This window comes from Lagenorhynchus albirostris, chromosome 15, assembly GCF_949774975.1.
Source record: "Lagenorhynchus albirostris chromosome 15, mLagAlb1.1, whole genome shotgun sequence".
In the NCBI taxonomy this organism is placed as follows: Eukaryota; Metazoa; Chordata; class Mammalia; order Artiodactyla; family Delphinidae; genus Lagenorhynchus; species Lagenorhynchus albirostris.
The window spans coordinates 23,714,556-23,741,524 of NC_083109.1; the positions used below are offsets into that span (position 1 = coordinate 23,714,556).

Consider the following 26,969-nt stretch of genomic DNA (forward strand, 5'->3'; position numbering starts at 1 on the left):
TCAGCTCTGACCTCCTTTCCCCCAGGTTCTGGAGATCAATCACACCACCCTCTGCTGTATCCGTGAGAACTGGCTGGATGGTCACAGACAGTGCCCATCCGCTGGATTCACTGCTCTGGTTATGGCCTGTTGCATGTGACAAAGAGAAGGAAATGGAGCTCTGGCCTGATGCCTTGGGGCAAGGTTGGGTCCTGCCTGGAAGACCCATATTCTTTCCTTCGTGCTTCTCCAATTCAGGTCTTTCTCTTTGGGTTTGGAGCTGATAAGAAGAGCAGTTGGCTCTGTTACTGGTGGGACCCTCCAAACAGCTGATCCTACTGTTGGTCAAAGAAAGTGTATTTTAGGAAGTTGGAGCAGAAAATCATCCACAAGCTAAGAATGTGAGAGCAAGAATGTAGTCTACACTTGAAGACTAACCCTGACCAATATCTGGTGGGGAGGGGAGGCCTTAGCCTGAGGTCTAGAGTGAGGGTGAGGGGCTACTGAGGGTTGGATGGGGAGTGAGGAGCAGATATAGTTTATTACTTAATGAAGACCTTGCTTGGCTGCCTCTACAACGCCTTTCATCTGCTGAAAGCTCTCTCCCTGCTCCCAGAAGGTGTGTGGGGCTTAAGGCCTTGGCTTGCAACCTACAGATAACAGAACTGAGAAGAAACTCCAAGGTAAACAACAGGGTCCCGCTCTCAGGCTCTAAGCTACAGAACCAGAGTTGGGGGACCAAAAAAGGTAAGGAGCCCAGAGAAATCTCGTTTGTCCCTGAGAACTCCTAGCATCGAAAAGGCCAGGTAAGGATTGAGCCACAGGGATGTGACTAGAGGCAGAGACCAGCTGGCATCTTGGGGGCCCCAGATTTAGCTCTGGGGGGTCTTAAGCTGTTTTATACTAAGCATCTGTGCAGAGTCCCGTGCGTGGGCTTTGGAACCAAGCTCCAGCAGCTGTGAACAGCCCCCTACACACTCTGTGTGGTGTGACGAGGTATAATGGGGCCTGAGCTCCGGGTAAGTAGGTCTGGGGGACCGTGGTGCTGCTCCTAAACTCCCACATTCTTAGCCGGCCTTAGCTCCATCCCCACGCCTAGGTAAGAGGAATCACAGATTACGTTTGGAGGGCTGGAAGAAGGTCATGCCTGCTTCTTTATTTTATTTAAAAAATTTTTATTATCATTATTTTTTATTTATTTTTTGGCTGTGTTGGGTCTTTGTTGTTGCACACGGGCTTCTCATTGTGGTGGCTTCTCTTGTTGCAGAGCACGGGCTCTAGGCACGCAGGCTTCAGTAGTTGTGGCTCGCGGGCTTCGGTAGTTGTGGCTCACGGGCTCTAGGGCACAGGCTCAGTAGTTGTGGCACACGGGCTTAGCTGCTCCACGGCATGTGGGATCTTCCCTGACCAGGGATGGAACCTGTGTCCCCTGCATTGGCAGGCAGATTCTTATGCACTGTGCCACCAGGGAAGCCCTATATATATATTTTTAAATTAATTAATTAATTTAGGCTGCCCCGGGTCTTAGTTGTGGCATGCGGGATTTTTTTTTTTTTTTTAGTTGCAGCATGTGGGCTCATAGTTGCAGCAGACTTCTTAGTTGTGGCATGCATGTGGGATCTAGTTCCCCGACCAGGGATTGAACCTGGGCCCCCAGCATTGGGACTGCAGAGTCTTACCCACTGGACCTCCAGGGAAATCCCATGCCTGCTTCTTTAAAGAAAATTGTTCTCTCTTAGGCTTTGAGGAAGTTTCCAACAATAGGTCTTAAGCCTGTACACTGCCTAAACCAGGGCCAGGCCATAAGTGACAAGTCCTGCCACACTCCATCCTCCTTCCTGGCTTGACCTATGGCTGGACTACAGGGGGCCACAGTCGGTTGCAGCTGATATGCCCAGAAAGGGACACCCTGAGGCCTTTCACCCAGCGCAGAAGGGGAATGAAGCCAGATAGAACTTCTGAACTCAAGAGGCTGACTTTAGCCAAAAGCCAGCTCAGTGTTTTTGAAGTCCCCAGAACATGTTTTAAGTCAAGAACATATGATGGTTCATCATTATCCATGAGTTCAAATCTAGATCCCAAGGCCCTCCTTCCTCTCCCTCGTGACTCATCCCTCAGCGCAAACACACACTGCTAAGGCCGACCGGTCTTCTCACCAGTATGCTTAGCAACCCTCCCAACTCCTCTCCAGCCACCAAGGGCCAGTTCATACCTTCCTGCCTCAGCCCCTGGAATTTCTACAGCACTTTTAGGCAGCACACGCAACTGTCTCTGACTCATCTGCCTGTTATTGTCAGTTGGGCTCAAGCTTCCTGTGGGCAGGGGCTTTGTCTTGTGTATCTTCTGTAGCCCTTCTCTATCAGAATGCGGGTAGATGACAAATGCATGCCACCTGACAGGAATCTTCAGTGAATTCTTCCTTAATAGATGCCCTTGATGTATGGCTGTTGCCCAGCTACACAGTAGAGACAGCAGCAGAGAACAAATGCAAAGACCCAGGGTTTATTGCTGGAGGGGGAGGTGTCCGAGCGGGTGAAGTGCTGGATGATGAGTTCTAGGCGAGAGGCAGCAGACGCCCCTTGGCCAGGGAAAGGCGCTCTCTGGGTGACTGCAGGCCGGCAGCAAGTGTGATGTGCCTCATTCCCATGTGAGTCAGGGCCTTCCCCCAGCCTTGCAGCTTTCCCTCCCTCTTCCGGGGAATGCCAGCTGACCTTGGGCTCCCAGGCTGGGTAACAGAGTCAGAATTTTCTTTGGCAAACAGCAGCTGTGTGGAGGGGCCACGACCCGCTCTATGGCCTTCTGTCTGCCTGTGTGCTCCCAGGCTGGCCCGTGTCCTGCCTTTGCTGCAGCTGCTACCTGGAGGCGCCTTGAGCAGTGCTGGGGCTGGGGCACAGCAGGACCGGCCCAGGGGATGTCAGGCTTTGAGTCAGGGACTCATCCAGCTTTCGGGTCTCGGCCTCCAGGACAGTGGCCTCTGGGGCCTGGGCCACGGCAAGGAGGGAGTGAGAGAGGCTGTGGTGCAGGCCCGCCAGCTCACGGCTCGTCTGCACTGAGCGGGCGATGTAGTCCTGCTTCTGCTTCCGCTCCAGGGCCAGCTGGGCTCGCAGCAGGGCCACCTGGGGGGCAGGAAAACCAAGAGGGTGAGAGCAATGGAGGGCCTCGAAGCTGCCCCAACCCTTCCTGCTCGGCTCCTGTGGCTCCTGTCAGACCAGCGTTTGAATGAACACCTCACCCACGAATCTCAGGATGAGGCTTTACAGCATTTGGGGGAAGGGCTGCTGGCAATCAGAGAATCCAGTGATTGTCAACCCTGGCTGCACAGGAGACTCAGAGAGAGCTTAAAGAAACCAACCAGACTATTCACATGTTTACATGTAATAAAATGCCCACATTGTAAGTACATTTTGACCAATTTCATAACATACATACCATATATAACCACTATCTCAATCAAGATACAGAATGCTTTCATCCCTGCAGGAAGCTCCACTGTGCCCCCTTTGGAAGGTTTTAAGAAATTTTCCGACTTAATTAGACAGGTGTGAGGCCTGAGCATCAGTATTTTTTTCAAAGCTCCCCAGGTGGTTCTAACGTGCAGCCAGGGTTGAGAATCACTGATTGATCTATTTCTCAAGATGAGTATACTGAGGCCCCCAGGAGGTGAAGTTTTTGGGAGGTCAGGGCACATCCAGGGCTAGGGTGGGCCAACAGATGTTCCTAGGGTGCAAAATTTAAGGAGGAGCTCCAGGTCAACAGTGAGGCCTGTCTTGCCTCCCCCTAGTCCGGGCCCTGTCTCAGCAATTGCTTTGTGTGAGTTTAAGAGAATTCAAAGTAATAGCTTAGGGTTTCCCTGGTGGCGCAGTGGTTGGGAGTCTGCCTGCTGATGCAGGGGACGCGGGTTCGTGCCCCGGTCTGGGAAGATCCCACATGCCGCGGAGCGGCTGGGCCCGTGAGCCATGGCCACTGAGCCTGTGCATCCGGAGCCTGTGCTCCCCAACGGGAGAGGCCACAACAGTGAGAGGCCCACCTACCGCAAAAAAAAAAAAAAAAAAAGTAATAGCTTAGGTCTAGCTGTATAGTCAGGGCCTGCCAGTAGTGACTACTGATTTCTGAAACAGGCTCAGAAATCAAAACTCCACAGTTCTAATTACTCCTGGGCCTTGAAAGACAGGGTGAACCTTTAGGGGAGGCCTAAGAGGCAAGAAGGCACTTTATACAGTTCCCCTGAGCTTGACCTGAGCTCTAGGGTATGGATCCTGGCGCTGGTGCCAGGCAACTCTGCCTGGTGTGCTGGGTGCACGTGAGGGCAGAGGAGGCCAGGATGCTTCTGCTTGCTTTAGTCTGTCCTCTTAAAATCTTCATCTGCTCCTCTGCCTTTCCCTTTTCTTTCCTAAGTAGGAGGTCTGGGGCCTGGAGTGTGCTTTCTTCCCCAGTCCCACCCTAAGCACGTGGGAGGTTAAGTCCACTCTGTGGGAGGTGGAGTTGAGACGGGGCTCTGCTTGCCTCCCACAAGGACTGAAGTTCTCTAGGCAGGAACTATTTCCCCTCTCCCTGCTGGAGGTGCACAAAGGGCCAAGCACATAGCAGACACCAAAGCCTTGCTGCCTGAGTGCAAGGGAGGGAAAAGGGGCTTAGAAAACGGATCCTTCCAGAACGTACCTCTTTCTGCAGTTCAGCCACGTGCCTGGCATCTGAGGAGCCCTTCTGTCCTCTTCCATCCTGTGGAAGACAAATGCCATTCCTGTTGGAACAGGCCTTCCACCGGAGTTTGTGCAGGCCTCCTCACAATCCTGGGGACCAAGGCAAGGGCTATGGGCCAGAAGTGCCTGAACTCAGATTGAACTCTCTGGGGCACCATGGCCCTGGGGCAAGGAGAAGCCCCAGAGGGCCCAAACCAACGCAATGGAGACCTGAGGCCAAATGTCCCAAAGGCTTGTATGGGACTGGCTTCTTTGAGGTACCTCTTCATTTAAAGTTCAGCACACACCTGCTTCGTGCTAGCCCTGGTCCGTGAGCTAAGGATGCAGAGGGGAAGTAAGACAAGGGGCCTGTCCCTTGGGAAGCTTTCCTTGAAGGAAGGGGGATGGAGGGTTAGGAGGTGCTCAGACACCTACTCAACTAAAAGAGTGCCGGTTTGTGGTGTCTTCCCCCAGATCCTTCTGGCCCCAGGAAATACCCTGGACCCATATCTTGTAAATTCAGTATTGCCAAGGGCAAGGAAGTTGAAGAGGTCCACGAAGCTGCTATCAAGCTCCTAGGAACATCCAGGTCTGGCAAGCACCACCCAACACCTACATGCAGGGAGAGACCAGAAGCCCCAGGAGGCCTGCTCCTGGGATCCTGAAGCACTGGTCGGGGGGCAGGTGGACTGTGTATCAGTGAAGGCTGGGTTCCTCAGAAAGCAGGGCTGACTCCAGCCCCGCCCACTGATGTTGGGCCTCCTTTCCGGGTCAGGGACAGTGCTGGGTGGGGCAGAGCCCGGTCAGGAGGGGCCCTACGGACTGGCTGGAGTGGCTCCTCCCCTTGCAAGGGGAGCCTGGGATACGCACTGCAGAGGGCTGTTTCTAGTGGCTGGGCTTGGGCTCTCCTGAGGCTGCAGTCGATGAAACAGACAAACCTGCTGGGTGGGTGACGGTGCCGTGGCTTCACCGCTCTCCAGGACGCCCGCCTGCGATGCTCGCAGGGAATCCCTCTTCAGTTTCCTCCGCTCTCGCTCCACCTGCCGAGATGCGAGATGCGAGTGAGACGTCAGGGCTGGGCTTGGCTCTGGGTCTGGAGCAGAGCCACCTTTTTTGAGAGGAGGCCGGTGTGAGGGTGGGGCAAGTATAAGGGGCCAGCAGCCACGGGAAGCTGAACTGGGCTGAGGAGAGCACTTGCTGAGGCAGCCCTGAGCGCAAAGTGCTGCTGCGGCAGAGGAGGTGGGGCCGGCCTCCTCAGCCTTTGAAGCAGGGCCAGCAAACCTTTTCTGTAGTATTTTAGGCGCTGTGGGCCATTCGATCTGTGTCACAACTACTGCAGTGTCTCCAAACAGCTTTATTTTCAGAAATGGGCAGTGGGCCGAATTTGGCCCCTGGGCTATAGTTTACTAACCCCTTCTCTGGGGGCTGCATGAGAAGTGGAGATGCATGCCCAGCGGACCGGGGAGGGAGCTGAGGACAGGAGTCCCCCACCTGCTCCAGGGTGGTCCGCAGCTGGGCATTGTGGTGCTGCAGTCGGCTTCGGTCAACCTCCAGCCGCGCCACCGCTCGCTGCAGGTGTTCAAGCCTCTGCTCCCAGAGCTGCTTCTCCTCCACCTCAGGACTCGGCTCAGTCTTCGCTCCCGAGACCTGAAGGAGAGACCTGTCCGTCTCAGCCGGGCAGCCCCTCAGACAGGTGGGGAACAGATAAGAGGGCAAAGGACTAACCTGACAGGTCTGGGCTTCAGGGACCCAATTCCCAGGGGAAGGGGACAAGCCCCTGGACAGGCGCTCCCTCCTGGGCCATCTGTTCCCACCAGGCCCCCAGCTCACCTCTCCCAGCTGGGCGCCGGGGTCTCCTCTGGGCCCCCGTTCTGCTCGGCTGGTCAGGCCTGGGTTGTGGAGTCGCTCCTTCTCCAGAGCTTGTCTGCTGAGCTCCAACTCATCCTGGAGTGAGTCACACCATTATGGCCTCATATCAAGACCCACTCCACCCTCCGTCCTCAACAATTTTCTCATCAGGTTATAGTCTTACTTTTCCTGGCTTCTCTGAGCTATTCTAGTGGATAACTTTCATTTTACAGGTGGATAAAACTAAGGAGCAGAGAGGGATCTTCCCAAGGATACATGGTGGACTAGGACTAAAACCTGTCTCATTTTATTTATTTTATTTTTATTTTTATTCTTTTGGCCGCACTGCGTGGCTTGTGGGATCTTAGTTCCCCGACCAGGGATTGAACCAGGGCCACGGCAGTGAGACCCTAACCACTAGGCCACCAGGGAACTCCCGTTTTAGATCTCCCCTAAGCTAAGTGACAATTGGGAGCACTAGGTGTTGTGGAAAGAGCATGGACTCAGGAATCACATAGAGCCGGGTATTGTGTCACCACGTATTTGCTATATGACTTGGGTAAAGGTATGAGCTCTTTCCAAACCCCAATTACCTCGTTTGTAAAATGACCACAGTGAGGACTTCCCTGGTGGTCCAGTGGTTAAGACTCCGCACTCCCAATGCAGGGGGCGTGGGTTTGATCCCTGGTCAGGGAACTAAGATCCCACATGCCGGGAGGCGTGGCCACACACACACACACACACACACACACACACACACACACACACACCACGTGAAGCTTAGATTAAGCCTCTGGGATTAAACCCCTTTAGATAAATGGGAAGACTAGTGCTAGATATTTTCTAGGCACCCTAGGGTTCATAAATGGTAAAGGTCAAGAGGACAGACAGAGAAGAGGAACGGAAGGTACACGTGTGGGTGGAGGCTGTCTGGGAGAGAGAAGGAGCTTAGTAGTACGAGGCCAGCCTGCTTAGGTCTAACCCTAGTTCTGCCCTTTACTAGCTGGATGACCTTGGACAGGTTACTTAACCTCTCTTAACTGCCGTTCCTCAACTATAAAATGAAGATAATAACCATTCCTACTTCTCTCCTGGTCAGTCTCCCCAGGTCTACAGTTGCTCCCCCGGCAGCCTGAGCCATCTTTCTGAACTATATACCTGATGGTGTCACTCCCCTGCCCCAAACCCTTCATCCACTTCGTACTGGTCACCCAGGTCCTTAACATGCTGACAAGCCCTAAATGATGGCCCCCTGCTGTCCTCTCTTCTCTTGCCAGAGCTTCTTCTCTGTCCCTGGCAGCCTGAACTCCCTCACAGATACTCCACGCTCTCTTTCTTCCTTCTTCCTCTCCCTCCCCCAACCTGTGCTTGGCTCTTTCCTTACTGGTCCCTTCAGATCTAATCTTAAACACCACTTCTACCAGGAAAGGTGGGGTGGTCCCTCCGGTATGCTCAGAGCACATGAAACTTCACGTGTCAGGCACCAACCCTAATTAGGCACTGCGTTATAACTGCTTTTCCACTAGACCATCAGCTCTAGGAGGGCAGGGACTGTGGATGCCACATCTTCCCCCACCACACTAGCACAGTAACCTGGATTCCACTCTGTTGAGGTGCTCGTGACCTCAGTTTTCTCACACCCTGAGGTGCAGGCAGCCCCGGAGCCCAGGCAGACCGGGCTCTGCCCCAGCCCTTCCCACCCACGGGGTGACTCACCTGCAGCCTCTGCTGTTCCAAGTCCCGCTCCCGGACAGAGGCTTGCAGGAACAGGGCTACCTCCTGCAGACTGCTGACGCTGGCCTTGCTCTGGGCCAGGGACAGTGCCAGGTCCTGGGCCTTCTCTCTCCACTCGATCTCCCTGGCCTCTGTCTGCCTCAGGGCCACCTGTAGTCGCTCCAGCTCCCGCTGCAGCCTGGGACCTGAGGAATCAAGTGTGGAAGACGGCTCCTCTCCTGGGGAGGCTCTGTGGCTGGGGGGCGAGTCCTCCAGACCCTTCCTTGGCCGGGCCTCCCTCAGCTCCAGGATCTCCTCTTCCTTTTGGGCTAGAGTCCACCGTAGCTGCCTTAGGCTCTCACGAAGGCCCCTTATCTCTTCCTCTTCTCTCTCGTGCCTTGGCTCCTGCTTCTCTTGGGTCGCATCCTCTAGGCCCCGCTGGGCCAGAGCCTTCTCCAGCAGCTGTCCCTGCCTCCTCTGGTGTCTCAGCTCTTCATCCCTCTGGGCAAGTGCCTCCTGGAGCTGCCGCACGGCCTCCTGGTGTCGGAGGTCCTGGTCCTCGATCTCACCTTCCCGCTTCCTCAGGGCCTCCTCCAGCTGCCGGGATTGTGCCTGGCAGGAGTCCAGGGCAGCCTGTAAGGTGGCCGTGCTGGCCTCCAGGCTGCGGCTCAGCTCCGCCTGCCCAAGGAGATGCTGCTCTTTCTCCTGCAGGGTGGCCTGAGCCTTGCTGAGGGCCTTCTGCAGAGCCTCAGCCTGGACCCTGGCAGCCTCCTCCCGACACTGGGAGGACTGGCCATCTGCCCGGAGGGCCTCCCGCTCCCGGTCCCGTTCCTGGAGCATCACCTCTGCCTGCAGCCAGCTGTCCCGCAGGGTCCTGGCCTCCGCCTCATGCTCCTGGGCCTGCGCGGCGCACTGTTGCTGGAGGGCCAGCAGAGCCTTCTCCTGCTCCCGAGACTCAGCCCTTAGGTCACCCAGCACCTCCTCCAGGGCCTGGACCCGCTGTCTCTCCACTGCCAGCTCTTCCTGGAGCCTCTGCGCGTGTTCCTTGTGGCCCTCCAGCTCAGCCTGGCACTCCTGCAGTGTGGCGTGGGCCTGCTCCAGAGCTTGCTGCAGCGAGCCCGCCTGTTCCTTCACGCTCTCCTCCTGGCCCTGGGCCTGCTGCTGCTGCTGGTGCTGCAGGGCCTCGAGCTCCCGGGCACCCTGGGCCAGGGCCCTCTGGGCCTCGTCCAGCCGACCCTGAAGTGCCTGCTCTTTCAGCTCCCCCTGCTCCCTGGCTTCCTGCAGGTGCCGCTGCAGGACCACTATCTCCTGCTCCTGCTGGGTCAGGAGTAGGCTGGTCTCCCCCACCTTCCTGTGTAGGCCCTGGAGCTGCTGCTCCAGCTGGTCCTTGTGCTCCTGAAGCTCCTGGATACGCTCCTGCTGGCATTCCAACTCCTTCTCCTTATCGCGCAGGATCAGCTTCATGTGCTCCAGGCTCCCTCGCTGAGCTTTACTCTGGCCCTTCCCTTCCTCTGCCCGCTCCTGCATCAGCTGCCTCTGAGAGGCCAGCTCCCGGCCCCGTTCTCTCAAGGACAGCTTGATCTGCTCCAGGTCCTCCTCCAGGATCTTGGTCTGCAGGGTCCTCTGATCTTCCAGGACCTGAATCCTTTCCTTCAGCAGCACCATGTCCTGCTCCCTCCTCTCCAGGTCCTGAGTCAGATGCTCTTTCTGCCTCTGCAGCTCCTTGATATGGTCTTGCTGGGACGTCACTTCCTGGTCCTTCTCCTGGAGTTCTCTTGCCAGGAGGGTGCTCTGGCTCTCCAGCTCCTGGATCTGGCTGCCCTGCACCTGCAGCTCCTGGCTCCTCTCCTCCAGGTCCAGTGTAAGGTGGGTCAGAGCCACCCTCTGCATTTCCCTCTGGCCCTCCAGCTCCTCGATCGTCTTTTGCTGGCATTCCACTTTGTGGTGGTTTTCCTCTAGGTCCAGGGCCAGGCGTTCCATTGTAACCAGCTGCTTCTTCAGGTCCTCAATCTGTCCTTTCTGGGACTCAATCACTTGGGCCTTCTTCTCAAGTTCCAGAAGCTGATGCTCCAAGATGTTCCTCTGCGCCTCCTGGTCCTTCTCAAGCTCCTTGATCTGCTCCCGCTGCAGAGTCAGCTTCTGCTCTTGCTCCTGGACGGCCACGGGGAGATGCTCTAGAACAGACCTACACTCCTCCAGCTCCCGGATCTGTTCTCGCTGCAGATCCACCTCTTGGGTCCTCTTCTTCAGGTCCAGGGACAGCACTTCCAAAGCAGCCTTTTGCATTTCCCATTGCTTCTCCAGCACCTGGAGTTTTCCCTGCAGAGTCTCCACCTCCTCTTCTCTTTCAGACAGGGTCTGGGCCAGGCGAGCCAGATTCTCCTGCAAAGCCTTCCCCTGGGCCACCTTCAGCTTGCCCTGCTCCTGCAGGGCCTGGGCTCGCTCGCGCTCACTCTCCACCTCCTCGTTTTTCAGTTTCAGTGCTGAGCGCACAGTTCTCAGGTCTTCCTCCAGGACCCCAGCAGCGCTTGCCTGAGCCCTGGCTTCTGCCACAGATGCTTGGAGATGTTCCACCTGGGCAGTCAGGTTCTCCTTGGCTGCCTGCAGTAACTCTCGCTCATTCTGAAAACAAGATGCAAAACCACCTTAAACTATACATCCCTGAAACTGTCACTCCAACACAGGCCCTTCCTTTCCTTCCTCTGCGGCACCAGCATTGTCAAGGATTTGGGCAAAAGGAACTGGGTGTTCCACCTAGGCTGATACTGTAAAAGAATATCCCTACCGTACCCCGGGCTCTGCTGTGCTCAGAGGGGAAAAACTGTTGCAAATGAGTCATCCCAGACTCTAGTCCTTCAGGGAAAGGGACAAAAATCTCAACCTCAATTCAGAAAAGGTAATTAAAGGAGGATTCACTAGGGCCTTAATAATGGCCCTCAGGGATGTGGGGAGAGCCAGAGAAACAGAGACACTGCTGAAGGAAGCTGGGCACTACATATGGATGGGGTACGACCACGGGCCAGGATGGGCTTGATCCTGGGCCCTGAGGGACTACTCCTGAAGCAACCCCTCCCCCAAACCAGAAACACCTTACCTGGGCTTCTATTCCCTGGAGCTCTGCTTGCCGTAGGCGACTCTGGAAGGATGTCACAGTTTCACGCAGCTCCCTCAGCTCAGATTCTAGGGAGTTCTGTTTTCCTTCCCACTTGGATTTCTCTTTGGGAAGACAGGTAGTGGAGGAAGAACCATGATTGGAGGAAAGGAGGGACGTAGAGGCAGATGGAAGATGGGGAATAGAATCAAAGGAGGAAAAGGCCAAGAAGGAGAGAATTACACCCAGTTTCATAGAGGCATCACCCGTCTGCCAGCTGCTCCTGTCTGTCTAGGCTCCCTGCTGCTTCCAGACTCGTGTCTGCATCTGCTGCCCAGCTCCAGCACTGCCTGACCATCATCCCAACACTTCCCATCCCGATCACAGATTCTCAACCTTGGATTCCAGACAGGGTTGAGCTAGATGATGTTGGAGGTCCCTTCCAGTCCCTAAGTCTATGATTTTGCAGAGGTTCCTAGAGACCAGGGTTGCTCTGCTGGGTACCCTCCATTTCTGCAAAATGCACCAGAACCCAACTGTATGTGTGTGGCTCTCAGGGAGCCGTTTGGGATACTTTTAAGACCCAGACCCACTCCCACGTTGTCTTCTTCCCTTCTACAGTTGAGCCTTGAGTCGCAAGACCCTCCCCTCTCCTTTCCTTTCCTAGTAGTCACCACCCTTCCTAGCCCTTGGCTGTGGCACAGATAGCTTCTCCCCAGATTTCCCCCTCTTCCTATCTCCCAAACAAGCCCATAATCCTTCTGCTGTCAAAGGTTAATCGTTTGAGAACATAGTTGGAGATAACAAAATAAGTAACACTGATAAATGATGGAAGACATAGAATTTTACAGTGTTCTTATAGACCTGACCTTACGGTGCCAGTTTTTAAATCTTCACAGAAAAAACAGAAGCCTAGCTAGCAACTTCCCTCAGCTCACCAGATCTGTGCCTCCTAATCCCTTCTTCCAGGACAGCTCTCAAAGGCCAAGCAAAGTACAAAAAATAGTTCACGGGGGTCATCGCCCCTTTGGAGACGCCTCTAGGTAAATCTCACAGTTGTGGGTAAGCATTAAGGAGTGGCTCCCAGGCCTGATCCCGCCCCACTGGGCTTCCTGCCTTTCCTTTCTTCTGCCCCAAACCCACCCCTGCCTTAAGCTTCTCACCTTCCTGGTTCTGGGAGAGCTGTCTCTGCAGAGCCTGCAACTCTGTGTGGATCTGGTTCTTCTCAGCCTCTGTATCAGTGAGACGCTGTTCCAGCTTCCGGGCCTGATCCTTCAGATCATCCTGGGAAAGAAAGGGTGTGGAACTCAAGTTCCTCATCTTCCAAAAAGCCGCCCCAGTTCAGGGCCCGATCCCTCTCTTCCCTCAGCCTGTCAGGGTCTGCCATCACGGACCTACTCTCAGATTGCTGGGTTATTTACCTCTGAACTCATGTGCATTTGGCTCCTGGAAGGGATGACAGGCTCTGCTCCAAATGGCTGGAGCCTAGAGTTCCCCTTCTGACTCGTCTGTCTTTGAAACAGAACTCCTGCTGAAGTCTTAGCCCGGGATCATCTCTCCTCTCCCCAAACTCCTACTTCAAAGCTTAGCTCAAAGGTCACTGCTTCCCTCCTTCTGACCCTCCCAATTGTCCCTTCCTCCTATTATTATCATGTACATCTGTTATTGATCCAATTATTTCTATCAGTTCTGCTTTATCTTAGGATGCAGTCTGGTTGCTCAGCCCTGTCACAAGTCTTCTTGAGGGCAGAGAGCAGGTCTTTCTCCTTTTGGTATCCCTAGCTCAGAGCGGCTGGCATATATATAGGTGACACTCAATTTTTACTGACTGATGGGTTCACTGTGAGGTGGAATTTGGGGGACATTTAGTTCAGTCTTAGGCCTAGAATGTTCCTATAAATGGCAACCTCAAATCTCAGTGATCCCCAATTTGTCAGGTTTTTCTTGGAGGTCTTGACACCAAGAACAATTCATGGCTGAGAGGAAAATGATGCAAAATGGTATCACAGGTCTATACAGAGTATCACGTTTTACAGGGCTCACTCGAGTCCCTCACTCATTTATTCCTCACAGCCCTGTGAGGCAGGCACGATTTGCCCTACTTTACTAGTGAAACCAAGGCCCAGGACGCCAAATGCTTTATTCACAGTTGCCGGGTAGTAAGTGACAGAGGTGGTACTCATCCCAACTTTACGTCAGAAATAAAACAGGTCAAAGTGCTTCACAAGTCTTTTTCGGCGTAGGTGAAGAGCCTGAGGAAGGAGAACAGAGACACATACCCGGGCCCGCTGCGTCTTCCACAGGTCTTGGTGAAGCTTCTGGAGGGCAGACGCTACCGCCTCAGCTGAGAGAGCCGTCTGCAGGGGCCATCTCTTAAAGAGGATCCTAGCTCCATTCTGGTCTGAAAAAGTGAGGAAACACCTCCTGACCTGGCTGCACTATGAAAAGAAACAGCCATACCTCCCAGACCTGGCCTTGGCCTTCCCACCCATCCCTCTTCTCCTCAAAGAACCCCTTCTCAGCAGTTTGTTCATCATGCCCTGTCTGCATACCTACGTGCCAGGCACTGTGATGTGCATTAGAAAATGCTATCATTTGTTAGGCATTTAATAAGTGCCAGGAACTGTGTGAACGATTTTATTTGTCATCTTATTAACTCCTTAAAAAACTCCCAAGAGGTAAGTACTTCTTCTAAAAAAAAAAATTATTTATTTTTGGCTGCGTTGGGTCTTCGTTGCTGTGCTCGGGCTTTCTCTCTAGTTGCGGATGGAGGGGGCTGCTCTTCGTTGCAGTGTGCGGGCTTCTCATTGTGGTGGCTTCTCTTGTTGCGGAGCACGGGCTCTAGGCTCATGGGCTTCAGTAGTTGTGGCACATGGGCTCAGTAAGTGTGGTGCACGGGCTTAGTTGCTCCATGGCATGTGGGATCTTCCTGGACCAGGGATCGAACCCGTGTCCCCTGCATTGGCAGGCGGATTCTCAACCACTGCGCCACCAGGGAAGTCCTGGTAAGTACTTTTAACACCCTCATTTTATAGTTGAGAAAATCAAATTCAAAGAGAAGAGGTGACTTGCCCAAGGACACACATCTAGCAAATGGCCGAGCTGGGGTTCAAACTCTGATTGAATTAATCCCAGAGTCTGTGGCCTTGGCCTTGATGAGCATTGCCTAAGGAACTGCATTCCCTTCCCTTCTCCCCTGGGAGCTAGGCCTGGCTTTGACCAAAGAACTGAGTTCCTGGGTGGCTGCCTCACCTGGCTCAGGGCCCCAGAGGGAGGAAGCCGAGTCTCCCCCACCACTCAGCTCAAGCCCCCTCTCATAAGGAGACCCCAGGGCCTGCTGCAAGACAGAACAGAGGCTGGCCAGCTGGACCTGGGCCTGGTGCCCAGGCTGCTGTCCCGCTGCCAGGGCATCCAGGTGGCTCTCCGTGCTGCGCAGTCGCAGCTGTAGTTGGGCTGCCTTGGTTTCCTGGGCCCACAAGGAAGCTTGTAGCTGCTGTTCTGTTACTCGAGCTGCCTCTAGCTCCTCCAGCAGCTGTGCTTCCTGGGCCAGAAAGTCAGCCTCCTTTTCCTTCACCTCCTGCTTCAGTAATTCCACCTGCCAAAGAGGAAGTATGGTCACTCTGAGCAGGGAATGGATACCCTCTCCCCAGACCCTCCTGGGCCTGACCCCACTCAATCCCTGTGCAAACCTTGACTGGGGCTGGGAGGATTTCAGTAGGCTCAGCTCTCCAGCAGGAAGGGAGGGCTCCGGAATGAGTGTAACCCTAGGTTTAACCTACATGCCCACCTACGGACTCCTGACACATGGGCCTGGGCTATGCAAATGGGCTTTGGCCCTGGTCCCCCTGGCAACTATGCCAGCTCCCTGCTATGATTAGAAATCTGCCTGAAACACTGACACTGAGCCTAAAAAGACCAGTCACGATAATAATGGCTACCATTTATTGAATGCTTACTGTGTTCCTGACACTTTATATATTCCTATAATGATTAAGAATTATCATCCTTGTTTTATGGTTGAATAAAGTGATGTTCGCACAACCAGGAAGCAGTGGAGCTGGGAGTCACACCCAGGATCGTCTAACAGGCAGACCTGGGTCCTCATCTGCCACAGTCTACGCCTAGCTCTCACTTCCTCATTATTCTCCTCCCAGTTCCATCCTTCCTCTGTGCACAAGGTCTGGGGTCCTGCTGTGAGCAGACTGAGTCCCTGGAAGCAAGAGGCTGCCGCTGACCCCGTCTGGAGTAATACTTATTCCCCCTGCTGTGTCTTGCTAGGCAGACCAGGCACACTTGGCAGCGGCTGGGCTTGAACCAGGCCTGTGTGAGCTCTGCCCCTCTGGGCACTGTGTTCTGGGCCATCAGGTTCCCCACAGGGTCCGTTCTCAACTCTGGGTCAGGTTGCCAAGCCCCACCCAGCCCGGTCCTGGCTGCCCCCTCCTGCCAGGGCTGCTGAGGTCTCAGCGTGACTGAGCAATCACCTGCCGACTCCAGAAGGAGGTTTCCACCAAGGAAGAGGGCTCTTAGTGGGGTGGGAAATACCTGGGCGCTGAGCTCTTTCTGCCCTGCCTGGGCCTCCTGCATGTCCTGGCGCAAGGAGCTCAGCTCTTGCTGTTGAACAGAGTCAGCCTCTTGTAAAACAAGGAGTCTCTGTTCCTTTTCCGCCAGCGACAGAGTCAGGCTAAAAAGAGAAGGTTCAGAGGGCTGGGTCATTCTCTCAGGGAGTGAAGAACTACCTTCTCATCTGACTGCTCTAACACAGCATTAATAATTAATAGAAACAGTGATGATAATGATTCCAGTATAACAATAAAAGCCTCCATACACTGAGCACCTACTGAGTGCTCCTAGGTCCTTCATGCATATATTTCATTTCAACTTCACAGTTTATTCTTCTCTAGAAAAATTCCAGAAATATCTATACAATACCTCAAATTCAACATGTCCAATTCTTCCCAACCCCTCTGCACCTCCCCTCCCACCAGTCACCCCTACTATGTTCCCCAGCTCACTGAATGGCACCTCCATTCACCCTTAGAAGTCTTGACCACATCACAGCATCCTCCCCTCATCCCACCTGGGTCCACTTTAAGACTACAAATAACTGATTCCAACTCCCCTAACACCCCTTAAACTCCTTCCCTCCTCCCCTTGCCTACGACCCTACCTCAGTTCAGCTTTGGTTCTCTTATCTGGACAATTGTACCAGTCTCCTACCTTGTCTTCCTGTCTCTAGTTTCATCAACAAAAGGATTTCTCCCTCCTCAGACTCCAGGTAACATAACCTGCAATACTTTCCTTTGGGGGTTATTTGATTAACGTCTTCCCCACAAAACGATAAATTCTACTGAGGCAGAGACTCTATTGTCTTAATATATCCCCAACCCCTGGCATAGTGTCTGGTGCGTGCTATGTGTTCTCTAAGTATCTGCTAAATGAATGAAGCATGAGCTTTGGAGACAAGGACCATGCCCTCTCCACACAGCTACCCGTACAGCCCAGAGCTGGAGACGTGAGAGGTTAGGTGCCCTGAGCAAACTGTCAACCTCACAGTGACCCCTGGACCCAGACAGGCAAAAGCCAACTCCATGGCCTGTCTAGCCTACCTGGCTTTCTCTCTCTCCAGCTCCTTCTGAATTCGGCAACACTCCTGGGCCTCTCTCAGCTTCTCCTGAACCTCCTGGTCCACCAACCTCTGGGAGTCTTCCTTGGAAACCAGCTGAGACTTCAAGTCCTCCACCTGGAAAGTCAAGGGCATGAGGACCAAGGGCAGGAAGGGTGGTGGGAGGATGCTTCCCACCTAGGGCTTTAGGGTCCTTCAAGGTTTACCAGAGTCACCAGCCCATTTTCAAATCTCTGGAGGTCCTGCCAACCCTTACATGCTGTTCTTATCCACCTCCCTCTGCCAGTACCATCCAGCCTAGTCCCCTGTCTCCCCAGCCTCACATATGCTGTATAGAGGCAGGCACAAATAAAAACCTTGATTGAATGTAACTCTGTCCAAAGGCCAAGTGATGAGCAAGTGATTGTATTTTTTTAAAAATAAACAACCCGAAAAAAATAAAATAAAATAAAATAAAATAAACAACCCGACCATCATCTGATATAGGATTTTGAGAAGGAAAAGCAATCTGGTATAAAAATACTGGATCTGTGGGGAGGCTGGATCTATGGGGCTGCCAAGAAATTTTGAGGTCTGTGGTCCCCACTGAGAGAGGTTACTAACTACCCCAGGGATCTGGGGGGCACATGCACAGCTCTGAGCACCCTTCACTTTTCCACTCAGTACTGGGGCTTCCCCTCCCCCTCCCAGGCTCAGGCAGCCAAGGTTCCCCCGTCCTGCCAGAGGGAGTGGGAGAGCCTGGCTGTGCTGGGGAAGGGTGCTGGGCTGGGAGAGAGGAGCAGGGACCTGCTTCTGCAGGTCTATCTTATCCCGCAGCAGGGTGCCGCCCTCTTCCTGGAGGGCAGCGAGGCTGTCTTTGTGCTGCTGGGCTGCCTGCTCCAGTGCCCGCTGAGCCTCCTGGAGCTGGGTCTGCAGCATCCCAGTGGTCTCCTGCAAAGGGAGAAGACAGCAGGGAGCAGAAGAAAGCTTCCTTGGTCTTGAAATCCATGTTACAGAAATCCGTGTTGTATAAATACTGGTGTTTTGGTTGGGTTGCCAAAAGCTGAGGCAGGGCCCAGCTATCCACGTTGTTTCCATGATACCCTGTCACCTCAAGTCCTCACCTCCTATTCCCTCTCCTCCCTCACCAAGTGCACTGCTCACCCAGGCTTTCTCGGCCAGGGTCCCTCACCCAGACCACTGCAGCAGCCTCCTGCCGGGTGTCCCTGCTTCCACTTCATGCCACCATGCCCACGTGCAAGCAGGCAAACACAAACACACACAAAATTCTCCCCTCAGCAGCTAAAGTATTTTAAAATATGTATGTAATAACTCATGTCCCACTCTGCTTTTTAAATACCATCCAACATGTTCCCACTGCCCTTAGAACAAAGTCCAAGGTCCTACCATGGCTGACAAAGGGCTCCTGCCCCCAAGCTTATCATGCTGCCTCCTGTCTGTCCTGAACTGTCCCAGGCCCTTTCTGCCTGTCCCAGGCCCTTATGATAGCTATTTCCTCTGCCTAAACTGTTCTTCAAATGGCTGGCTTCTTTTCTTTTCCTTTTAATGATTTTATTGAGATTCAGTTCACATACCCTACAATTTACTCATTTAAAGCATACAATTCAATGGTTTTAGCATATTCACGGGGTTGTGCAACTGTCACCATGATCATTTGTTTACCATTTTCATCATCTCCAGAAAGAAATCCTGTACCCTCCCCATCCCCCATCCTCACTGCCAACTACTCGTCTACTTTCTGTCTGTGTAGATTTGCCTGTTTTGGATATTTCTCACAAGTGGAATCATACACTGTGTGCCTTCTTGTAACTGGCCTCTTTCACTTAGCATAATGCTTTCAAGGTTCATCCTTATTGTTCTACGGGTCTGGCTCTTCAACCTTAATGGTTCAGCTCAAATGTCATTTTCTCAGTGAGGCCCTCCATGACCACCTTGTCCAAAGAGGCCTCCTTTGAATCACTCTCAATTACATCGTCCTATTTATTTCCTTTACAGCCCTTATCACAACCGGTAATTATCTCACTTATTTTGTGTCTGCTCTGCCACTAGAACTCCATGACTGTCATGTTCACCGTTGTGCCACACCTTTCTGTTGGTCAAATGTCAGCACCTAGGCAGGGCCCGGTGCAAAGAAGTGCCAAAGAGCAGGTCAATGTGAATGAATAAATCAACGCTGCCTCTTCTTCCTTGCCCAGAACCACCCTCCGTACCTGCTCCTTTAACTTTTGAACCTTCATGTCCTGCCTCAGCCGCTCCAGTTGTTGGCTGGCATCTGCCAGCTCCTTCTGGGTCTGCAGCAGTGTCTCCAGGAGGGACACCCTCTCCTTCTCTGTTTCAAGCTGCATCTGTGGAGGGGCAGGAGGGCGAGGGCTTGTTGGGTTAGGGGTCACCATGCTCACCCACTAGGCCACAAGCACACGCCAGCTGCTCTAGGGCTCTTCTAGCAAATGGGGTGGGGGCTGAGGGCGAAGGAAGGTCTGGACCCACTGACTGAGAGCCAGGAAGTACGAAGATTGCTGCTGGTTTGCAAGCTGACAGGATGTGGTAAACGACAGCCCTCCCTCAGGAAGTAGGACATGCCGCCAGCCGTGCAGCTAACGGTATTGATCACCTGCTCATGGGGAACAGAGTGGGAAGCTACATTCTCTTCTGGAAGCCCCAGCAGCACCACCCTCGGGAGTGGGAAAGGAAATGGCCCAAGGTAGGGGGATCACAGGGTGGACGTGCAGCCCAGTCCTCCCAGCTGCCCACCTGGCACAGGGCGCTCTCGGCCTCGGCCTGTTCTTCTGCCCTCTGTGTCCGCATGGCCTCCGTTTCTGCCTGCTGTTCCCTCAGCCTCGTTTCCAGCTCCATTTTCTCCCTCTCCAGGCTCTCCAGAGCCTTATCCAGTTCCTGCTGGTGGCAGGAGCGCTCTCTCTCCTGGTTGTAGGAAGGAAGCACCGTTAGAGCCGAGGGGGTGAGGAGAGGAGGCAGAAGGAGAACCGGGTTAGGGCAAGAAGCCTACTGCTCACCAGCTGTGTGACCTTGGCGCCTCACGTGACAAGCCTGCTTCCTCATCTGCGAGGTGAGGCTAATCACCCTGCCTTGCCCATCTCGCCAAATTTTATGAGGATCAAATGAGATTCATTAAAAACAAATCAAATGATATAATACATGGAAAAGTGTTTTCTAAAGCGCAACTGTCCCTCATATAAGCTACAAATATCTGTTATTTTAAAGCAAGCACATCATGGTTGGTGGTTGTAACAGCAAACTGAGGGGGCGGACTCGCTCTCTGCTGTCCCCACTCCCCTGCTCAGGGTGACAGGATTAGCCTCCCAAAAAGCCAGGCCGAGCCTGTCTCCTATACGATACAAGAGCGTTAGGATGGGGCATCCCGGTCCTCCCAGAGGTCCATCAGTGACCGACACCCTCCCTGATCTCCTAGACGAATCCAGCCCCTCTATTAGGATCTCAGGATGGTGGTGAAGGGCACTGGAGCCAGGCTGCCTAGGTTACAGTCTTTACCCCAGTACTACTAGTGTGACCTCAGTTCATTTCTATCGCATCTCTGTGCCTCAGTTTCCTCATCTATAAAAACGGGGACAGGGAAATTCCCTGGCAGTCCAGTGGTTAGAACTCTGCATTTTCACTGCTCAGGGCGCAGGTTTGGTCCCTGGTCCGGGAACTAAGATCCTGCAAGCTGCACAGCATGGCCTAAATAAATAAATAAATCCTGTGTAAAAAAATAATAATAAAATAAAAAAAATTTTTTTTTTAAATGAGGATAACAACAGGGTCCTCCTAGGGTTGTTCTCACGAGTGAAGTAAGTTGTGTAAAGCACTTTAAATGGTGCTGAGCACCCAGAAAGCATTCAGTAGCCAATAGCTATCATCATCTTCATCACCTTTCCTTTAAAATGTTTGTAAGTCGTAGTTATCCACATTTAGTGGGAAGGCCTCTAGTGTTTCACCCCTTTCCAACATCGTCTTGTGCACTCTCCCTTCACTTGCTACACTCTGGCTGCACTGGCCTCCTTTCAGGTCCTGGAGGACACCACGCACCTCCATTCCTTAAGGCCTTGACTCATGCTTTCCTTCTCCTTGGACTGCTCTTCCCACCCCACGTCACTCATGGCTTAAATGACACTTCCTCATAGATGCCTTCCCAGACCATACGCTCAAAACGGTCCCCCTTTGTTCTTCTTCTTCTATCACCCAGTTCTTTTTCTTCATGGAACTTCCGTCATCAGTTACTCATTTATGAATTAATTTATTTAATACCTATCTTCCCCCAAGACTTGAAGCTCCATCAGGAGAACCATGTCTACTTTGCTCTCTGCTGTATCCTCAATGCCCAGCATCATGCCTGGCAGACACTAAGAACTCAGCATTGCTTGAATGAATCACATTTCAGCTACTGGACTATTAAGATGCTTAAGAACAGTGATCTATAATACCACAGTTAATAGACCAGCTATGAATATCAAATCATACACTCTGGTTCAAAAAGCCAACTGTAAGAATATGGGAAAGATGAATTTAATAGTAGTTACGTGTCAAAAAAAAACAAAACAAAACTGACCTATTTGCTCAATATGAGTTAGAAGTGTGTTATGGCTACCAGAAGGGCTAATTCTGTGATGTCCAGAAGTAACAGTCAAGCGTTGCTGCCTAGTTTGTGGATCAGAATACTCTGCACACTGGTTCATGAGTGATGTGTATCATGTCTAGAGGAAAGCAACCGTGTTGGTGGGGTATTCCAAGCAAATCTAAGGCTGATTTGTTTCAGGTAATAGATTTTGGCTCAGCTTAAGGAATAATTTTCTAATAACTAGATCTATCTAAAAATACATGGGCATTCCAATGGATGGAATACAACAGAAGCTAAGCAACCCTTGGAAGGGATATTGTAGAAGTGGACATAGCATAAATGCTACGAAATGGTTAATCCCTGCTCTACCACTTCTTAGCCAGGTAACCCTGAGTGACTTCTCTAAGTCTCAGTTTCCTCACTAGGTGGTTGGCTATCTAAAATAACGTGACTAGCATTCAGCATGGTACCTGGCATGGGAAAGTGCTCAGTAAGTAAGTATCCACTATCACTGCTATTAAAGGAGATTCAGACACTAGATGGAAGAATGGAGAATATAACCCCTAAGAGTTTTTCTAATTGGTAGGATTCCAGGACAAGGCAGGCACTGTTAAAACTGACAGACTCTCTGGGAATTCCCTGGCGGTCCAGTGGTTAGGACTCTGCCAAGGGCCTGGGTTCAATCCCTGGTCAGGGAACTAGGATCCTGCATGCTGTGTGGTGTGGCCAAAAAACAAAAAACTAACAGACTCTCGAGAGTTATGCGGGCTTTCAACCCTTTCAATCAGTAGGGAGATCATAAAGTCAGACAATCAGAAGTCAGGGGGATTATCTGACTGAGAAGAAAGGAAAAGACGGAAGAGACTTTCCCATGATTCAGGTGTGGCCATGAGATGGTCAGTCCTTCCACGGATACCAAGTCTACATCAGGCGGTAACACATCATTCAGAAGTTTTATAGCTTCTTTTACTTGTAGGGTTTTCAGTGGGTGGTATGACTGATTCTTGCTGGGAAACTGAACTGCCTCTGGACACTGGTCATTCAATAAATATTTTGAAGTACCTACTATAATCTAGGCACATAATTCTAAAAAGAGGCAAACTTCTGGCTACCATCTTGCCAACAAGTCTGCCTTGTAATAACTATCAAATCACAAATACACACAAAGCACAAGTCAACTTCCATTTCCAGAAATCTGACAAACAAGCTCTCTGAACCCTCCACCTGTAAAAGGGCAAAACAAACTAACAAACAAAAAAAATGCCAATTTAACTATTAAGTATATATTTTAATGTATCACTGAGCCAGCAGGAAAATAATGAAAATTTCATTGGAGCCGAAATCAAAGCAATACTTGTGATCTAAAGAGGTAAATGAGCACAGAACAGGCTTTCCACTGGAGGTATTTACTTTACCTAATAACCTTGAAATTCATTTTCTGGCAATGTGGGCAAAGAAAACAGAAAACGAAGGGTGGGGAGCCTGACAGGAGACATAAGGCTGGACCTCCAAAGGGCTATCTGGGGTCAGGAAACTATGGCATATGGGCCAAACCTGGCCCTGTGAGCTAAGAGTGGTTTTTATGTTTTTAATGGTTGATAAGAAGTCAAAAGAAGAATAAGACTTTGTGACATGTGAAAATTATATGAAATTCAGTTTCAATGTCCATACATAGAGTTTTATTGGAACACAGCCATGCTCATTTACATACATGTCGTTTACAGCTGCTTTTGCACTAGAGCGGCAGAGAAGAGTGAGTGTGACAGAGACTGTATGGTCTGCAAGGCCCAATGTGGCTCTTCAGAAAAACACCCACCCATCCCTGGGCTACAGTCCTCAGTAAATGGATAAACCTGAGAGAGGGAGAAAAGGGGAAGAAAAAGGGAGAGAGAAAAAGTGGGGGAGAGAGAAAACAAAACACTGTACAGAAGGGAATAGCAAGAAAATTTGTCTTAACTTTCACAAAGGGCTATATATATATATCACTTGAGAATTCATAACCATTGGCTGGTGTTCATGTGGGTTCAGGGCCTGAATGTGGCCCAAAAACTTTAAACAGAAATTGTACTTTAAGGGGGTCCTGGGATGCTAGTCCTTCACCTTCCTCAGAGAAGCAAAAGCAAATCTCTGAAGAAAATCTCCTTTGCCTCAGGCCTAAAAGGATTCCCACAGAAAAATTTCCAGAGAACATGAGTTCAGAGTCAGGAATCACAAAAAACATAGGGGCCAAGGTCATCAGTGAGAGCCAAGGGAAACAACATATAACAGAGATCCAAAAAGATTTTAGGTGCTGGAATTATTAGACAGCATAAAAGTATGTTTCATGTGTTTAAAGAATAAAAGAGGGGACTGCAAATATAAATTAGGGAGAAGACACTAAAAAATGACCAAGAAGATTTGAAAAAATAACCAAACAAAATGTTGAGAAATAAAATATTTAATAAATAAAATTTAAAACTTGGTGAATAGACTATAAAGCAGATTAGACACAGTTGAAAAGGGAAATTAGTGAATAGAAGAGGGATCTGAAAAAATATCACCCAGAATACAGTGTAGAAAAAGTACACATGAAAAATCTAAGACAGAAAGTTAAGATACCTGAAGGTTACACCAAGTTCTAACATACAACTAATTAGAGGCTTCTCAATACCAACAACGGAACAATCAGTGTGCTGACAGAAAATAACGGTTACCTTAGAATTTGTACCTGAATTTTATACCCAGTGAAACTATCTTTCAAGAATACAAGTGGGAGGGATAAATTAGGAGTTTCGGATTAACATATATACCTACTATATATAAAATAGATAACAAAGACCTATTATATAGCACAGGGAACTATACTCAATACTTTGTAATAACCTATAAGGGAAAAGAATCTGCAAAATAAAAGACATAATATATATATATAACTGAATCACTTTGCTGTACACCTGAAACTAACACAACATTGTAAATCAACTATACTTCAATAAAAAATAAAAAAGGAAAAAGCTATAAAAAAGAATAAAAGTAAAATAGACATTTTCAGACAATTAACTACCAACATACTCTCACCAAAGGAAATTCTACTTCAAGGAAAACAAATCCAAATAGAAAGCCTGACACGCAAGGAGGAATGGTGAGCAAAAAAAAACCTGGTAAAATTTTCAGTGTATCTAAACAATTATTGACTGTATAAAATAATCAAAACACATAATGTATGGTGTTAACAACTAGTAATAACTAAACACAATGACTAATACAGTTGATAGGTTGGGAGGAGTGAATGCAGGTAAAATGTTCTCTGGTCCTTGTGTCATTCAGGAAAAGGGTAAATATACTGATTAACTTGAGATTTTATTAAGTATGTATTTTAAAATATTAAAGAACTAAAAGAATAAAAAATAGAGTACATATCATCCAAAGCAGTAGAGAGAAAAAAAGAAGTGAGAAAAGAATACAATTTAATAATCCGATACAACCCTCTAAAAGAAGTTAAGAAAGGTGAATTCCCCTCCACAAAAGGTGTAAAAAGGCAAGAGAGGGCTTCCCTGGTGGCGCAGTGGTTGAGAGTCCGCCTGCCGATGCAGGGGACGCGGGTTCGTGCCCCGGTCCGGGAAGATCCCACATGCCGCGGAACGGCTGGGCCTGTGAGCCATGGCCGCTGAGCCTGCGTGTCCGGAGCCTGTGCTCCGCAACGGGAGAGGCCACAACAGTGAGAGGCCCGCGTACCACACACACACAAAAAAAAAAAAAAAAAAAAAGGCAAGAGAAATAGCATAACATGGTGGAAATAAATCCAAATATGCCTATAATCACAATAAAAGCAAATGGACTAAATCAAATAATTAAAAGACAAAAGAAACACAGTTCTGAATTGGGCAATAATAGGTCCAAGGCATTCCTCTGCTCCCTTTACACCCTGGGGCCAGTTTATCGATCCTAAATCCCAGGATCCACTCTTAAGTCTCTATACATACAGAAACAACAACAACAATAATACCTAACACAAATATAGAGCTTACTGTATACCAGGAACTATTATTAGTGTTTTCCATACATTAACTCATTTACTAGCTAGAAGCTGGATTTTGCACCATGGTGACCAACCAGACTAGTCCTGTTCAGATTTCACTTTTATAAGCAGGAATATCTGCTGCTGTCTGTCTCTCCCATCCCCTAGCCACAACCACCACCTACCCATTTCTCCTGGAGCCGGTTCACCTCCTCCTCATGGGCTGACTTCAGCTGCTGCAGGGCAGCCTGCTCCTCTTGCTCAGCCTGGGCCAGCTGTCTGGCTGCCGCATCCCGTGCCTGCTCTGCCCGGCTCCGTTCAGTGTCCAGTTCCAGCTGCAGGCACTTCACTTCCCCTAAGATGCCAGGGACAGGATCTTGTCTCTGAGCCTCTGTCCTCCATCTTTCACCCCTCTCCCCAGACCTCATGAGGAACTCCCATCTCAGAGGCCCTGGGCCTGGCTCTAATAGCTTCCCACTGTCTTCCTAGCTTTCAACATCCCTGTGGAATGAAGTGCACCCATCCAAGTTGGGTTCTTACCTTGGATTACTTCCTTGGCTTGAGTGACGGTTTGAATCTGGACCTCCAGCTGCCCCTTGGTGACCTCTATCAGAGAATTTTGTTGCTGGGCCTCAAACAGACTGCTCTCCAGTAGCTCCTTGGCTGAGCTGTCAGGTTCAGGAATCGGGAGAGTTCTTACCCATCAAGCCCCTTCCTTAAGAGGAACTGGGTTCTAACTACTGGTCACCAAGAGAGAATTTGGGGGCGGGGAGGCAATTACAAATTCATAACTCATTTAGGCCCCATATACTTTGGGCAAGGAACTTAGGTTGGCTCCCCCTTGCCTTGTAAAGCTCTCTCTGCCCTTGGCAGAACCAGGTCCAGACCCTACCTGAGTCCCCGCAGTTGTTCAGAGAGGTCCTGCCGGTCCCGCTCCACAGCCTGCAGCCGCACCTCGAGAGCCGCCTTTTCCCGCGCTAGAGCCTCCTTCTCCTGGACTTCCCGGGCAAGCGCCTCTTCCTGTCGCTTTGCCTCCTGATGCAGCTGCTCCACCCGAGCTAAGGCTGCCTCCTGCTGGTGATGTGCCTGAGAGGAAGAACTGATGGGATACAGAGGGAGGCAGGATCCCCCCAGGGCTGCTATCACCAGATTAGGGCCACGGGCTCCTCAGATTCGGACCCAGCTCTGTGAGCCTTGAGCACTGCCCACTCACACCAAGTACCATTTATCTATTCCCCTGATCAACCTACAGAGTCCCCAGCCCAGGAAACAGGCTCTCCTTTGAGCAATACCCTGTGCTACGGCTGCAAGAGATCCACCTCTAAGGAGCTTTTAGTCTTAAGGAGAGGTAAGACACACACATAATACCAGGAAGAAAGTGATCAGTGCCCTGAGAAAAAGGCTCTGAGAAGGGAGAGTATGTATAATTACTAGGGCAATGAGATGCTTGGTAGAGAAGAAAGATG

At 51.0% G+C, this 26,969-nt stretch overlaps 1 protein-coding gene across 1 annotated transcript in view; it reads right to left on the reverse strand.

The window, feature by feature from the left end:
• Nucleotides 1–2,465: 2,465 nt before the first annotated feature.
• CEP250 (centrosomal protein 250) overlaps nt 2,466–26,969 on the reverse strand; it is a 46,270-nt gene continuing 21,766 nt past the window's right edge. Inside the window, exons 17-34 of the mRNA XM_060125193.1 lie at nt 26,396–26,589; nt 26,044–26,171; nt 25,689–25,858; nt 19,685–19,852; nt 19,144–19,278; nt 17,720–17,863; nt 16,917–17,050; nt 15,853–15,991; nt 14,563–14,905; nt 13,590–13,711; nt 12,474–12,594; nt 11,314–11,435; nt 8,223–10,841; nt 6,489–6,602; nt 6,150–6,305; nt 5,597–5,698; nt 4,639–4,698; nt 2,466–3,095 (exon numbers count right to left, since the gene is read on the reverse strand). Of these exons, the coding sequence (XP_059981176.1) occupies nt 2,832–3,095; nt 4,639–4,698; nt 5,597–5,698; nt 6,150–6,305; nt 6,489–6,602; nt 8,223–10,841; nt 11,314–11,435; nt 12,474–12,594; nt 13,590–13,711; nt 14,563–14,905; nt 15,853–15,991; nt 16,917–17,050; nt 17,720–17,863; nt 19,144–19,278; nt 19,685–19,852; nt 25,689–25,858; nt 26,044–26,171; nt 26,396–26,589 (5,235 nt within the window). The 3' untranslated portion in view covers nt 2,466–2,831. The remainder of the gene's footprint in view (nt 3,096–4,638; nt 4,699–5,596; nt 5,699–6,149; nt 6,306–6,488; nt 6,603–8,222; nt 10,842–11,313; nt 11,436–12,473; nt 12,595–13,589; nt 13,712–14,562; nt 14,906–15,852; nt 15,992–16,916; nt 17,051–17,719; nt 17,864–19,143; nt 19,279–19,684; nt 19,853–25,688; nt 25,859–26,043; nt 26,172–26,395; nt 26,590–26,969) is intronic.